The sequence below is a fragment of the Oncorhynchus mykiss genome, chromosome 15 (genome assembly GCF_013265735.2).
Source record: "Oncorhynchus mykiss isolate Arlee chromosome 15, USDA_OmykA_1.1, whole genome shotgun sequence".
NCBI classification, from domain to species: Eukaryota; Metazoa; Chordata; class Actinopteri; order Salmoniformes; family Salmonidae; genus Oncorhynchus; species Oncorhynchus mykiss.
The window spans coordinates 49368635-49383192 of NC_048579.1; the positions used below are offsets into that span (position 1 = coordinate 49368635).

General features: G+C 42.3%; 1 protein-coding gene and 1 long non-coding RNA gene across 4 annotated transcripts in view; both read right to left on the reverse strand.

Annotated features, from left to right (window-relative positions):
* LOC110490224 (ras association domain-containing protein 3) overlaps positions 1 to 3292 on the reverse strand; it is a 56254-nt gene extending 52962 nt beyond the window's left edge. For both annotated transcript variants that reach the window (XM_021563494.2, XM_036944498.1), the window contains exon 1: positions 2787 to 3292. In XM_021563494.2, the coding sequence (XP_021419169.2) occupies positions 2787 to 3285 (499 nt within the window). In that variant the 5' untranslated portion in view covers positions 3286 to 3292. The remainder of the gene's footprint in view (positions 1 to 2786) is intronic.
* Positions 3293 to 3649: 357 nt separating this feature from the next.
* Positions 3650 to 7209, reverse strand: LOC110490225. 2 transcript variants are annotated; one of them, XR_005036108.1, is made up of 5 exons: positions 6451 to 7209; positions 5748 to 5853; positions 5344 to 5457; positions 5087 to 5199; positions 3650 to 4550 (listed from the first exon to the last, which is right to left on the reverse strand). It is a non-coding gene; the product is annotated as an uncharacterized LOC110490225 (long non-coding RNA). The 2 variants fall into 2 exon arrangements; XR_005036107.1 differs by having other exon boundaries at positions 3650 to 5199.
* Between the last annotated feature and the right edge of the window lie 7349 nt (positions 7210 to 14558).

Genomic DNA, 14558 nt, shown 5'->3' on the forward strand with positions numbered 1-14558 from the left:
ACATACAGTGCATTCAGAAAGTATTCAGACCCCTTCCCTTACCGTGGGGATGTTTCATCGTGCTGTGGGGATATTTTTCAGCAGCAGGGACTGGGAGTCAGGATTGAGGGAAATATTTATGGAGCAAAGTACAGAGAGATCTACTGCAGAGTGCTCAGGACCTCCGACTGGGGCGAAGGTTCACCTTCCAACAGGACAAAGACCCTATGCACACAGCCAAGGCAATGCAGAAGTGGCTTCGGGACAAGTCTCTGAAAGTCATTGAGTGGCCCAGCCAGAGCCCGGACTTGAACCCGATCGAACATCTCTGGAGAGACCAGAAAATATGTGCAGCGACGCTCCCCATCCAACCTGACAGAGTTTGAGAGGATCAGCAGACAAGAATGAGAGAAACTCCCCAAATACAGGTGTGAAGCTTGTAGCGTCATACCCAAGAAGACTCAAGGCTGTAATCGCTGCCAAAGATGCTTCAACAAAGTACTGAGTAATGGGTCTGAATACTTACGGAAATGTAATATTTCCATATTTTTTATCAATGTTCAAAAAAATCTAAAACCTGTTTTATCTTTGTCATTATGGGTTATTGTGATGTCATTATGGGTTATTGTGATGTCATTATGGGTTATTGTGATGTCATTGTGGGTTATTGTGTGTATATTGATGAGGGAAAAACTATTTAATACATTTTAGAATAAGGCATTACAAAATGTGGGAAAAAGATAGGGGGTCTGTATACTGTCCGAATGACCTGTATATATAGGACATTGCTCGTCCTAAAATGTTTATTTCTTCATTCCATTCTTTTACTTTTAGATTTGTGTGTATTGTTAGATATTACTGCACTGTTGGAGCTAGGAAGTCAAGCATTTCGCTACACCCGCAATAACATCTGCTAAATATGTGTAACATGACCAATAAAATTGCCTTTGATCTTATGTGATAATTGAATAGCTCCTCCCCCCCGACACAGAACCCCACAGGGAGGGAGTCAACTAAGTGCGAGAGCAGAAAACTTCACAACACCATTAAACATTCACTAAGTGGTCAGAACATACTGCTGGTTATTTTTCCCTCCCACACCGGATAACCTGCTGCAACCTGAGTCCAATCTCACTGTGGGGCTGAGGTGGACACAGTAGACAGCTATGAAAGTCACCTTTGTCCTTACAGCCCGATGTCACATTTGGGTTAACAGAAGGAATTCAGCTAGTTAGCCAAGGATAAAAGACTTCTAGAACTGCTACATAGGGCAGGGGACAGCAACGCAGAACCTGTGAGGGTTAGAGTTCTAATGGCCAAGTAAGGGTTCTAAAGACCAGGTTAGGGATCTACTGGCCAAAGTAAGGTTCTAATCATGATTGGGTTATTACCCATTCTATGCCAGATGTGTAGAGGAGGAAATATTTGACAGCATATGCATTTACCCACTCGGTGTCCAGTTAAGACACAACTGGACATTTGACCATCATATTGCACAAGCCCACAACTTAATGTAACATAGGCCAACAGCAGAGGCCTGTAAGCAACTGCATCAGACCACTGCAGAATGACAAGACAATGTGGAGAGGTGCTTTAAAACCATCAACCTGCAAGCAATGCTTTTACCCGTGTGATGGTCCACTGGGCACAGACGTCAGTTCAAGGTCTAGTTTTGCTTTCCATTTGGTTGAGTTGTCAACTAATGTGAATTCAGCGTGAAATCAACAACAAAATGCCACCATGTCCTCGGATTTAGGTTAAAAGAAATGCCCTTAAGTTGGTGACTTCTTGCAAATCCAATCTGTTTCCCACATTGATTCAACGTCATCACATAGATTTTAGTGGTTGAAATGACGTGGAAACAACGTTGATCCAACCAGTTGTTGCCCAGTGGGGAGTAATGCAGCAATGATAGGAGTAACAACAAGAATATATTGTATCAATCGACAGTAAACAGGTTCCTATGACGTTAGCTTGAGGGGGTGAGTGAGTGACTATCAGTGGAAGAATGCAGAGAGAGCTGAGTCGAGAGGAAAGCATCTGTATGAACGTACAGGAATGGTTGCGTTTTCCCTTCAAACCAGTTTATCAGCATGGTGAGTGTGAGTGTGAGTGTGTGTGTGTGTGTGTGTGTATAGAGCCTGGCCCTGTGTAGGAGTAGTCTGTATGTAGCCATGCCTTTCTGAACATGTACAGCCTACAGAAACTATTTCCACCCTTTGACTTTTCCCATGGTTGTCTAGCAATGATCAAAAATCAATTTGACAAAGCTTGAATATTTTTCTTTAAGAATAATGGGCAAATGTTGCACAATCAATGTGTGGAAAGCTCTTAAGACTGAAACCAGAAAACACTCACAGCTTTAATCACTGCCAAAGGTGCTTTTACAAAGTATTGACTCAGGGGTGTGAATAGTTATGTATTTGAGATATTTCTGTATTTCATTTGGAATACATTTGCAAAAATGTCTAAACAAGTTTCTACTTTGTCATTACGGGGTATTGTGGGTAGATGGGTGATTAAAAAAAAAACATTTAGAATTCTGGCTTAACACAAAAAAAATGTGGAATAAGCCAAGAGGTATGCATACTTCCTGAAAGCACTGTATGTGTTTATATACCGATTGTATAAAGCCTGCAAGAAAGTCTAGATTCATAAGGCAGTTTCTCCAGTTAAGTCATTATATTGATAAGCTGTATGTCATGAGGCTATCTATTAACCAGTATGTTGTCTGCTGTAGTAGATGATATTGGAGTTGAGACGGTCTAACTATCTCACCTGAAACATCACACAGTAGTAGAACTCACCTGAACACATCAGGGAGAAGCGGAGGATGTACTCGCAGCACACATCGCACCATGCGCCTGAAAGACCTAGGTAGAAAGTGTGTCCTTCCCCCCTCTCCTCCCTCGCCCGGGGGTTTCTCTCACTTTGGGAGAATATGGTCCTCACATCCGGGGGCTTGAAACCCCTTTTCCTACTGCCGCGGCCAGGGCAGCCGTTCTCGGAGGGGTTCATCACCTTCACCGGGCCCGGTCTGCTCTCCGGCTCCGGTCTTCTCTCTACAAGGTTTGGTAACGAGCCTGCTCTTCTCTCGCTCCAGACTGCCTCGATGCCCTCCAGACTGCGACTTGGAGGAGAGATATGCCTCCGGACGGCTCTGACTCCATTGACTTTCGAATGGTGCACCCTGGGCGGTTTGAACAATTCCCCTCGACTATAGTCCACCGTCTTCGTCCTCTGTGTCAGTGCTGATTTATTAACGAAATCCAGAGCCATCGGTGAGTACTTCCTACTTTGGTGCATCGTGTTACATTACTCTCGAGCACACAAGCGACAGCAATGCGGAGTATTGGGCGTTTGACAGGTGAGATACAGAACAAGGTGTTTACCTGCATGTTGAAATCCACATTATGTGAATAGATGACACTGCGTCCTCTCTGGCCTGTTTGTGGGTCTTCCTGTTGTCTTGTAAGCAGGTTGAGCAGGTGCAGGACATGGGGTTGGGTTCATTTCAGTACAGACCCCAAGAAATCCCCCCTCCCTCCATGAGTGACATACCTGTACACAATATCTGTACAGGTATGCTGTGCATGATGATCTTGAGATTGCATTTCAGTATAATTACCATGTTGGTCATAAATAATTTCACACAATGCTAGGAGTCTTTAAAGTATTTTTTATTTATTTAACTAGGCAAGTCAGTTAAGGACAAATTCTTATTTACAATGACGGCCTACACCGGCCATACCCGGATGATGCTGGGCCAATTGTGCGGACTCCCAATCACAGCCAGTTGTGAAACAGCCTGGATTCGAATCCAGGGTCTGTAGTGACTCCTCTAGCACTGAGATGCAGTGCCTTAGACCTCTGCACCACTCAGGAGCCCAGTAGATCTATTTGTATTCAAAAAATTAATAACAAATCAAGCAGTCACAAAGCTGTCTAAATCAGTGTTAACATTGAACACTATAATCATAACATGGAATTTGTTTAATTGTTCTTATTAAACAAGGTAGATATTCCAATGCATAGGTTCAGCACACAGTATTACTGTTTGACCATATAGCACTTCCATACAGTATACGTAGGCTACAGTAGCTGCCCAAGTCTTTGGTCCAGTCATGATTTAACCATATAGTGGTTCCATTTCTGGATCAACTGAAGACGTCCTGGAGGTCTGCAATGTTGACATCTTTGGTAATGTTGCTTTATGTAAACAGTATTTGGATCTGACAGTATAGCCTTTTCAAGAATCAAGTAACCCTGTTTATTGTAGCAAACAGGGGCAGGCAAAGACAGGTCAAGGCAGGAAGGGGTCAAAAATCAAGGGTTAGGCAACGGTACAGGACGGCAGGCAGACTCAGGGTCAGGCAGGGTTCAGTAATCCAGAGGTGGAGCAAAGGTGGAGGCAGGGTCAGGCATCGGTCAAAACCAGGAGGGACTAGCAAAGCAAGGCTTGGAAACAGTAGGCGTTGACAGGAAAACCGTTGGTAAGCTTGAACAAACAAGACAAACTGGCAACAAACAAGACAGAGAACACAGGTGATAATAGGGAAGATGGGCGACACCTGGAGGGGGGAGGAGACAAGCACAAGGACAGGTGAAACTGATCAGTCTCATCATCATTATTCTTACAATAAAAAAAGTAAATAACTAAATAGAATGTAAAATACAAGTAAATGTTTCATTCAACAGATTTGTCTATTTTTTTACATTCCTATAGTCCCAATTAAAATATTTTAACAAAAACACCTGAATACTGTACTTTCATATACATTCTTATATCATATACATTTATAATTCATAAGATGGAATGGGGCTTGAGATGAACAGTTTCCCTCATATCATATGGCTCTGGAAGACAGTCATCTATATTTCTATGTACATGTTTCTTTGTGCAAAAGCTATGTTTAATTGGGCATGCAATAATAGAAATACATTACCCTGAGTTGAAACTTCTCTAGGGGTTAGGGCTAGGGTTAGAGAGCTAGATCCCAATTATCCACCTTTCCCGTCATAGATTTAACAATGGTGGAAACTCCCTTTAGCCAATAATTACACATATCAAATTCTGATCCATGACAGAAAATGCACAAGTGCATACTTTGGGAAAAGAGTGGATAACCGGGAAGAAGACAATGGGGGTATAGAATGGGGGAAAATCCCTCTGGCTCAGTCGACTTCCTCCTCATCATCATCATTCACAAAAGCTTCCTCCTGTTGAGAGAGAAATTAAAACTATTGATCGTTGCTCGACATCTCACAAAATAGCATTGATATTTTTGTCGGCTGTAGATCATTGATAGGATCAAGGAGGTGGAACTCCAGTACTATAAGCAATATACATCTGTTTGTACGTACATATCCACGCTGCTGTCTGGCCCAGGAAGAGAAGTGATCCTGCAGGTATTTGGCTCCGAAGCCCAGCACCCGGCTCATAGGGAGGCTGTCCACCGCTTACAGGCGACTGGTCACCTGGTGGAGCAGAGAAGGCTGAGACTTTTGACACAAAATGGCTGCTTTACGCCAATGGGTATACATGCTTGTGGTACTCCACTTGGTGATTTAGCCACATACAATGTAAAGCACTTACAGGGAGTTTCCAAGACTCAGATTAAGCGTATTCCTGGAGTAAAAAACACTTTCAATTGGGATTCTTGAGCATGCGTTTTAGTCCAGGACTCGGTTTAAATATATGTCTGGGAAACTGCCCATTAGTGTTTAAAAATGGGCTGAAAACATTCTGATGTAACTGTCATGATTACCTATCAAGTCATGGCGATTTGGGCCTTGGGTGACCCATGAGTGCTGGTAGAGATGGTCCTCTCATAGAAGCCAAACAGCTGAGGACAGTGAGGCGTCCTTCAGGACCTGACAGGATAAAGGACAGTAAAGTTTACACCCCATCCCAACAAGTATTTTCTGGGTGAATGACTGTGTGATGAAAAATGAATGCACCACCATCTCTTCCATGTTTCTCTTTGTGAGGGGAGGACAGGGGAACAACCACTATAAACATGCCATCACTAAAACCCAAGCTGTGTTTCGAATACACATACTAACATACTGTATACTACATACTTAATGCGTAAATACTACATGCTATATATGAGTATATACTATAGTTCGTTTTAGTATACTGTAAATTAACAGTATCCTTTCAGTTGAGGACATTAGCTATTCGCCTGTTTACGGGAAGTTGATGCTGTTGCTATGCAACCTCTTGCTAGCTTGTTAGCATAACAAATGACTAGTTAGACATTTTACAATTTCGGATGGGTTCTTAAATTCAATCTGGAGTGCCAGCGTAGGCTCGTAAATTCAGAGCGTTTCACTCTCGGAGTGCACACTGGACGCTAGGGACAAGGAGTAGGGTTGATTTGAGCGTTCTGACCTTACAACGGCAATCAAGCTAACGTTGGCCAGCTACTTCCAGAAACAAATGAGACCACTGACCATTTTACTCACCCTAGCACAGCTGGTTAGGCAGTTGTCATGTTATCCAGAGCGTTGGTGACTAAATGTGCTGCTGGCAACAATTTAATAACGCTTTTTTTTTGCCGAGGTTTACTGACACCGACCATATTCAACCGGTGTTGAGCGTTCGTAAAGTCATTATTCTGCACTCTGCTCTGAGGTATAACATTACTCAGGCGAAATCAGAGTAGATAGCCAGAGCGAATTTACAAAAGCACCCGAATATCCATTGAGAACGCAAAACGACTATAACATTTAGCTGAACAAAGAATGACGGGAATAATCAAGTCAATAAACCTATGACACGGGTAGTTAGATAGCCTATAGTTAATATACTGGCAAGTTTGATGTATAAGTAGCCAACTAGCATACCGGTACATGCTGTAATGATAAGGACAGCGTAGCTAACAAATTGTCAGCCAACATAACGTGTAAGGTAACTTATTTGAAAAGTAATTACTGTATTACATTGCTCAACATTTTCTTAAAATGTGTCATAATTATGTGTACTTCGGCTGCATATTTTGCGCCATGTTCTTCAAATCTGAAAACACTGAGCCACGCCCATTTCCGGAACAATTGCATTATGGGCCTTAAAGTACGTAAACGGTGTCCTCGATGTGTATACTTCATATTTTGGCAAATTTAGTACAACATCCGGGAACTATATCCATACTATGACCAATAAGCATACTATTTTCTCAATTGACGCCACAAATAGCACAGTTGGTGCGGTTAGTATAGCCTAGTGGTAAGAGCGTTGGCCTAGTAACAGAAAGGTTGCAAGATCGAATCCCCGAGCTGACAATCTGTCATTCTGCCCCTGAACAAGGCAATTAACCCACTATTCCGAGGCCGGCATTGAAAATAATAATTTGTTCTTAACTGATTTGCCTGGTAAAATAAGATAGTTTTAAACACAACTCCAGTCTTGCAGATAGATTACTATTATCTGTGTGTAGAGTGACACCAAGTGGGCAGAGACAGAACTACACAATCACACTGGCTCTACCTACAGAAACTGATATTTCCTGCCATACTTCACCTCCTCATTGAGTTTGTCTCCCACTCTTCTCAGCATCAGCACCACCAGTCTGTATATAGCATCTGAAAGGCAGAGATGGGTTAGGGGTAAATACATTTTTAAAAACCCAAAGAGGAGTTCAGGGTCATATTCGTAAAAAATAAAAACGAGTGATCCTTATTAGATAAGTTCTGGTAGTCCCTCCCATTTTCAGTCCCTTTTCTTCCATTTTGGTGCCTAATGAATACAACCCAGGTATGGCGGCTGAGTCGGCCTTATACCTTCCTCCCTGTCAGTCTCCAGGTCCCCAGGATTGAAGCTCCATCCTCCTCCAGCTCATCTCCCCAATGAACCCAAAACACACACACAGCTTGGCATTGCTGTTCGCCATCTCCCTAAACAAAAATAAACAAACAAACCACAGCAGGAAGTGAGTGTATAGCTGCAGCGTCCTCCATTGCACAAGTGACAATATTGATGTGTAAGTTCTCCTATGCAATTTAAAAACAGTTTATAAACATATACTTTCCTGGAAGAGTGCAATGCACAGTCAGCCCTAACAGGACATTGGGAATGGAAAATGAGCATTTTCATTGCAAAAACATGAAAACCAGCTTCTAGAGAGCAGCAACACTCATGTAGTGGTAAAGGGCATAATTTTGATGCCAAAAAATGGGAAGACATGGGAAGACCCTTTTGTCCTGTGACTGTTTTCTCAGTTTGACAAATTACATCAAAGGTGGCAGGTAGCATAGCGGTTAGGGCTTTGGGCCAGTAACTGAAAGGTTGCTAGTTTGAATCGCCAAGGTGCCCTTGAGCAAAGCACGTGGGATATGCAATAAAATAATTATTATTTAGATACAACATATTTTGTCCCGAATGTCATAAATTGTAGGGTGTCTAATCAAAAACATATATTTTGATCAACGGCTAAAATGAATTGTTAATTGTGTAGATACTCCTCTAGGAAAACCATTGGCCCAAACCTCATGTCTCTAACATAATCCGCTCAAAAATTATTGGAGAGGATAATTCAATGGAGGCCATAAGAAAAAAAAGAGGTAAAAAATCAGGCAAATAGCACCGCGTCAATTACGCCGGATGCTGTGCGAGAATTAAGGCAAATTGACAGGCTCACTGTTGAACACATCACCTTTCTTCCAAATCCGGAATATATATCGAGCTAAGATATATATCGACTTTGAAACATTACATATAGTATTTTCATATTTTAGTATACGTTTTTCATATTAATGCGAAATTCCCGTTAGGAAGATTTCTCACAAACACAACCATATCTCTGAAATATTATCAGTCCATTAACAGGACTGGGAAACTGGACAGTAAAACTTTCACGATGACAAAGTTTTAACAAACTTTAAGTTATTAAATCGGCACTTACTTATTTATCAAATAAAAAGCTAGGCCTACTTACGTGTACTACGCCTGCGCCAGTTGGCGAAGTTTTAAATTATATATTTGCGGTGAATGAGCGAGTGTTCTTCTGATTCTTAAAACTCTAGTTCTGCTTGCTTTATGTCGGACTGACTCCAAGTGTCTTCCGTAAACATCAGAGCAGTGTTTTAATGTGGTCGAAATTGAAACCAAATTGGTCTGTTGGAATGACAGAGTTTTTTTTAACTACATGCGAGAAACTCCAAATAGGTACACATCAACCCAGTGATAACAGCTAGTCAGCTTATTTAGAAAAACAAAGCAATGATACTTCTATTTAATCTATTCTTCTAAATTGATAGTTATTCAGATATTAGGACACAATTGTACAATCTGATGGGATTGGAATATTCGTAATGTCTATCAAATGTATCCCCTTACAAATACAATACATAATATACCTGCTCGCCAGTCTGTTCCCTTTCTATACAGGCCATAGCAACCTGCTTGGTGTAGTGGGTAAAGGTTGTGACTATATTGCAGGTATAGTCTATGACTGATAAAAGTCTATCTGAGACTGGATAGAGCAATTCAAGTTAGCCACCTTCAAAATGGGCAACGATAATATTCTATTCCCTAAGGTAATCCCCTGCGTTAGTTTTAGCAGGCACCCATGATATTCAACCACACAACTATTTATCTTCTAGCCCCAACTCAACAACACAAAATCAATCAAAACACAGGAAACGATGTCAAGAGGCAAGCAATAGTATGTTCTCCTGGAAATATGCCTCATCATCTGGAGTCTTCCCCTGTGACAAGTACCGTCAGTTAGCCTACCACACACATACATGGTTCTAACATGTTTTGTTGTGACTCATTCTGTTGTAATAAATTATTGTCTAATCATAGGCCTATTATGGAAGTACATTTCATTGGAAAGATAACTGACAGTGCTTCTCCACCCATGCATAGGCTATAGCCTACTCTATTTTGAGATCACACTCGCACCTGATCTCGCAGGTTAGGTAAGCAGCGAGAATGATGACAGCGACACTGGCATTGGCCTATAGGTGATGAATGTCTTGCTCAAGCTGTGTATGCAACTGGTTCACCTCTGATGCTCACAGGCAATGTGTATTAGATTTGTGTAGAGATTTCTGAATGTTCTTCGCCCAGCATACACCCATCCAACAAGACATACTTTATCTACTCATGTGCTGGATGCAGAGTTCAATAGAGTTCTGGGGCGGCAGGTAGCCTCGTGGTTAGAGCGTTAGAGCCAGTAACCGAAAGGTTGCTAGGTCGAATCCCTGAGCGGACAAGGTAAAAAACTGTTGTTCTGCCCCTGAACAAGGCACTGTTCCTAGGTTATCATTACACATAAGACTTTGTTCTTAACTGACTTGCCTAGTTATAAATAAAAAGTGAAAGTCAAGCAAATCATAGAGAAAGCAGACTGTATTGCAATCATCTCTGATGGGTGGTTGAATGTTTGTGGACAAGTAATAATTAACTACATTATCTCCACCCCTCAACCATTTTTTTTTACAAGAGCACATACACAAGGGACAACAGACACACTGGTCTCTACATTGCAGATGAGCTTAAGGCAGTCATCAATGACCTTGGACCACAGAAGGTATTTGCACTGGCGACAGACAATGCTGTGAACATGAAGGCTGCTTGGTCTAAAGTGGAGGAGTCCTACCCTCACATCACACCCATTGGCTGTGCTGCTCATGCATTGAAGCTGCTCCTCAAGGACATCATGGCACTGAGAACAATGGATACCCTCTACAAGGGAGCCAGGGAAATGGTTACGTATGTTAAGGGTCATCAAGTTATAGCAGCAATCTACCTCACCAAGCAAAGTGAGAAGAATAAAAGCACCACATTGTTGTCGTCATGTTTGACTGTCTCCTGGAGGGGAAGGAGTCTCTCCAGGAAATGGCCATATCACAGTCTCAGCAGGGCCAGGCAGCCAGGGGAAGACAAGTCTGATGTAGGTGAGGTGAATTTGTGCAGATACACTTTATTCTCTCTGTGCAGGAAACACTGGACAAGCCTGATTCTATTTTAAAGCAGTCTGACAAACCTCTGAAGTTGATTTCCAAACTGTATCAAGGGTTGATAGAGACTTTTCCTGATGACACAAAACATGTACAACAAAAATGTGCGGAAGGCCTGGTAGAAGCTATTGATGATGAATGGATGCAGATGTGTTTGGATGCCGAGTCATGTTCATATCATCTCAGACATAAATTACTGCAATTTAAGGCCATCCGTAGATGTAATTCCTCTGCTGAAGTTGTAAAACACAAAAGGGGACATATTTGCATATGCTATGGTCTTGTGAAGGCTGGCTGAATTCTGGCAAAGACTATGTTCTTTTATCTCTGCGTGTCTACAGATTCTTACCTAGCTTAATGCCTCATTACCGGGGGGAAACTACCCGCCCTCCAGGACACCTACGGCACCCGATGTCACAGGAAGGCCAAAAAGATCATCAAGGACAACAACCACCCAAGCCGCTGCTTGTTCAACCCGCTATCATCCAGAAGGCGAGGTCAGTATAGGTGCATCAAAGCTGGGACAGAGAGACTGAAAAACAGCTTCTATCTCGAGGCCATCAGACTGTTAAACAGCTATCACTAGCACATTAGAGGCTGCTGCCTAAAGGCATAAACTAGGAATCACTGGCCACTTTAAGGAATGGAACACTAGTCACTTTAATAATGCTTACATATCTGACATTACTCATCTCATATGTATATACTGTATTCTATACTATTCTACCGTATCTTAGTCACTTAATAATATGTACATATCTTGCATTACTCATCTCATATCTATATACTGTTTTCTATACTATTCTACTGTACCTTAGTCCGTTCCGCTCTGGCATCGCTCGTCCATATGCATATAGTCTTAATTCATTCCTACTTAGATTTGTGTGTATTGGGTATATGTTGTGTAATTTGTTAGATATTACTTGTTAGATATTACTGCACTGTCTTGAGCTAGAAGCACAAGCATTTCGCTACACCTGCAATAACATCTGCTAATCAGGTGTGTGACCAATACAATTTGATTTGATTCCCCCTTCTCTCTGTTTGTGTTTGCTTGGAAATGTTGGTTATCCTCCCACAATGTCAAGTTATGTATCACCAGATTTGATTTATTACCAGATTAAGGGTATACTGGGCAACTTTTACAAGGCCTGGATGCCTTATATGGAATACAGTACAACTTTATTTCTTTATTTAACCTTTATTTCACTAGGCAAGTCAGTTAAGAACAGATTCTTATTTACAATGACGGCCTACGACTAAAGGAGTCTGTATTGAAAACATGCCTACGTCAGGGGAGATTCCTATTTAGCTGCTGAGGTACTCAGTCCTGGCCCTGATGGTCTGCCGTCCTGTGGTCTGCCGTCCTCTGCCGTCACTCTGGCCTTGGCCTAACACACCCAACACCAATATTAAATGTTTCACTAAGATCCTAAAGTTGAGTGGGGTGTGTTTGGTTGGGGCGCTGCAGGGTGGTGGACCCCTAGGTACAGGGCGACCCAGCTATATTGTGTGCAAGTAAAAAGAGCTCTACAGTACTATTAGTCGTATGAGTTTAAATACATGGAGGATTTGCTGTTTCTGTGTATTAATGTATATTTGAGGTGTATGTGGGTTTTTAGTTTTGTTTCCAAACCTTCCCTTGGAATTAAAGCAATTTAAGGTGTACACTGGGAAGGAAATTGTATTGGGAGAGAGTTTAGTCATTGACTAGACTGGTGGGGGTCGGGCATGCAGGCGACTCGGGCTGGCTGGTCGTTCTGGCAAAAATGTAATATAGAGGATATCTTAATAAAGCCAATAAAAAGTATTTGTATTTTTTCAAGAGTTGCTCATTTGTTAGGCATTTGGTTAAAGGTGCAACACAATATCTATTATTGAATTACTTTAGATCTAGTTCAGTCTTATTAATCACCTAAACATATTTAATACAGATCTCTTACCTAGCTTGATGACTGTTTGCATTGTTGCTTACTTTTTGTTCTAAATGGAGAAGGCATATTGGATTGTGTAAAAATGCAGGAAATTTGCTTTAGATGCCCAAAAACATTCTGGGGGAGGTCCCCCTGACAGGTTATGCCCCCCCCACACACTTCTAAAACCAAAGTGGGGCCCATGCTCTAGTGTATGTAGCGTGGGTTGTTGGCGATTGAAGTACTACTTATCTTCAACCAGTGATACAGTCAGATCCACGGAGAAGAAGACAACTGGCTGGTAAGTGCAATCAAACTGTTTTACATAGGCCTAACGGTCGATAGAACATGAATATAGGTATTTTATGGTCACCAACCCTTTTCATATGGTTTCTGCACAGTTTAGCACAGGGGCACAACTTTCACAGGGGACAGGGGGGACCCCCACATTCTGAAATTCGGATTATTTTATTTAATTATGCTTGGCAGTGACCCGCTATAGTGTTTCAGCACTGATTCTTTGATAGCAAATATTTTGTTTAAACATCCCGCACGCCAGATTGCAAAAAAAATAATTGTATAATATTAAACACGCAAGCAGCAGACAATGTGGTCAAAAAGTAATATGATGTCATTTGGGGTTCCATTATGACGCACGCTCCAAAATGTATAAAAGTCCGCCATCGCCGATTGTCTTTCATAAATCCATTAGACATGGATAGCTATAGCATCAACCTTGACTCAATGCTACAGAAGGCTGATAAGTCCATTGAGGAGAGAGAGGCTGGTCTGGGCTTCCCCTGCCCTGCCCCTAGAGAGCCCTGCTGATAACATCAACAAGATGGTGTTTGGGCTTCTTGGGGACTGTCGTGAATGGGAAGAAGAAGGGTGCTGGACGTCCAGGTTTGAGCTCCGAGGTCACAGCCGCCTGCATTGGACTCATGGCGTCTCCAGAGACCCGCACAAAGGACCTGACTACAGAAATTGATGTGATGATGAAGAGCCTGCTGGACACCCGCGTGGCCACTGCCTCCAATGGCAATCAGGCACTGGCGCAGCCTCCAAAGTCCACAGGAAGATGCTCACTCCAGAGACCTTCCTGGGAATTGAGACCCCAGCTGCATGGGCAAAGACATGCTGGTGAAGAAACCTGAGATCTATGAGCAGATGACCACAGGAGGTTGGTGGCACCTTAATTTTAGAGGATGGGCTCGTGGTATTGCCTGGAGTGTTAATAAGTGGAATGGTATCAAATACCATTCCATTGGCTTCGTTCCAGATGTTATTATGAGCCATCCTCCCCTCAGCAACCTCCACTGCTTTATGTACATCATTGTCCACCCAGTCAGAAGACCTCAGCACTGAGGATTTTAGGCCAGGCATAGTGCTTTTTTCATCAGGGTTAGTGCTATCCAGGATCCTTGGGACATCCCTACCCTACCCTAAACTTAACCATAACCCTTACCTAACCTTAAACAATTTTCAACTTTTACAGGGTGACATCAGTTGGACTTTCAAAGAAATCTAGAGCAACGACCGATACGGCAGGGATTTTGTGGACAGGGTAGCAGCACCCTCATGTGGCTATCAAAGAACATGACCACAGAAAACATAACCCCAGACAGCGAAGAGATGCCAATCACATCCGCGTCATACACTTATACAACATGATTGGTCGGTGGTGCAGGGGTAAAC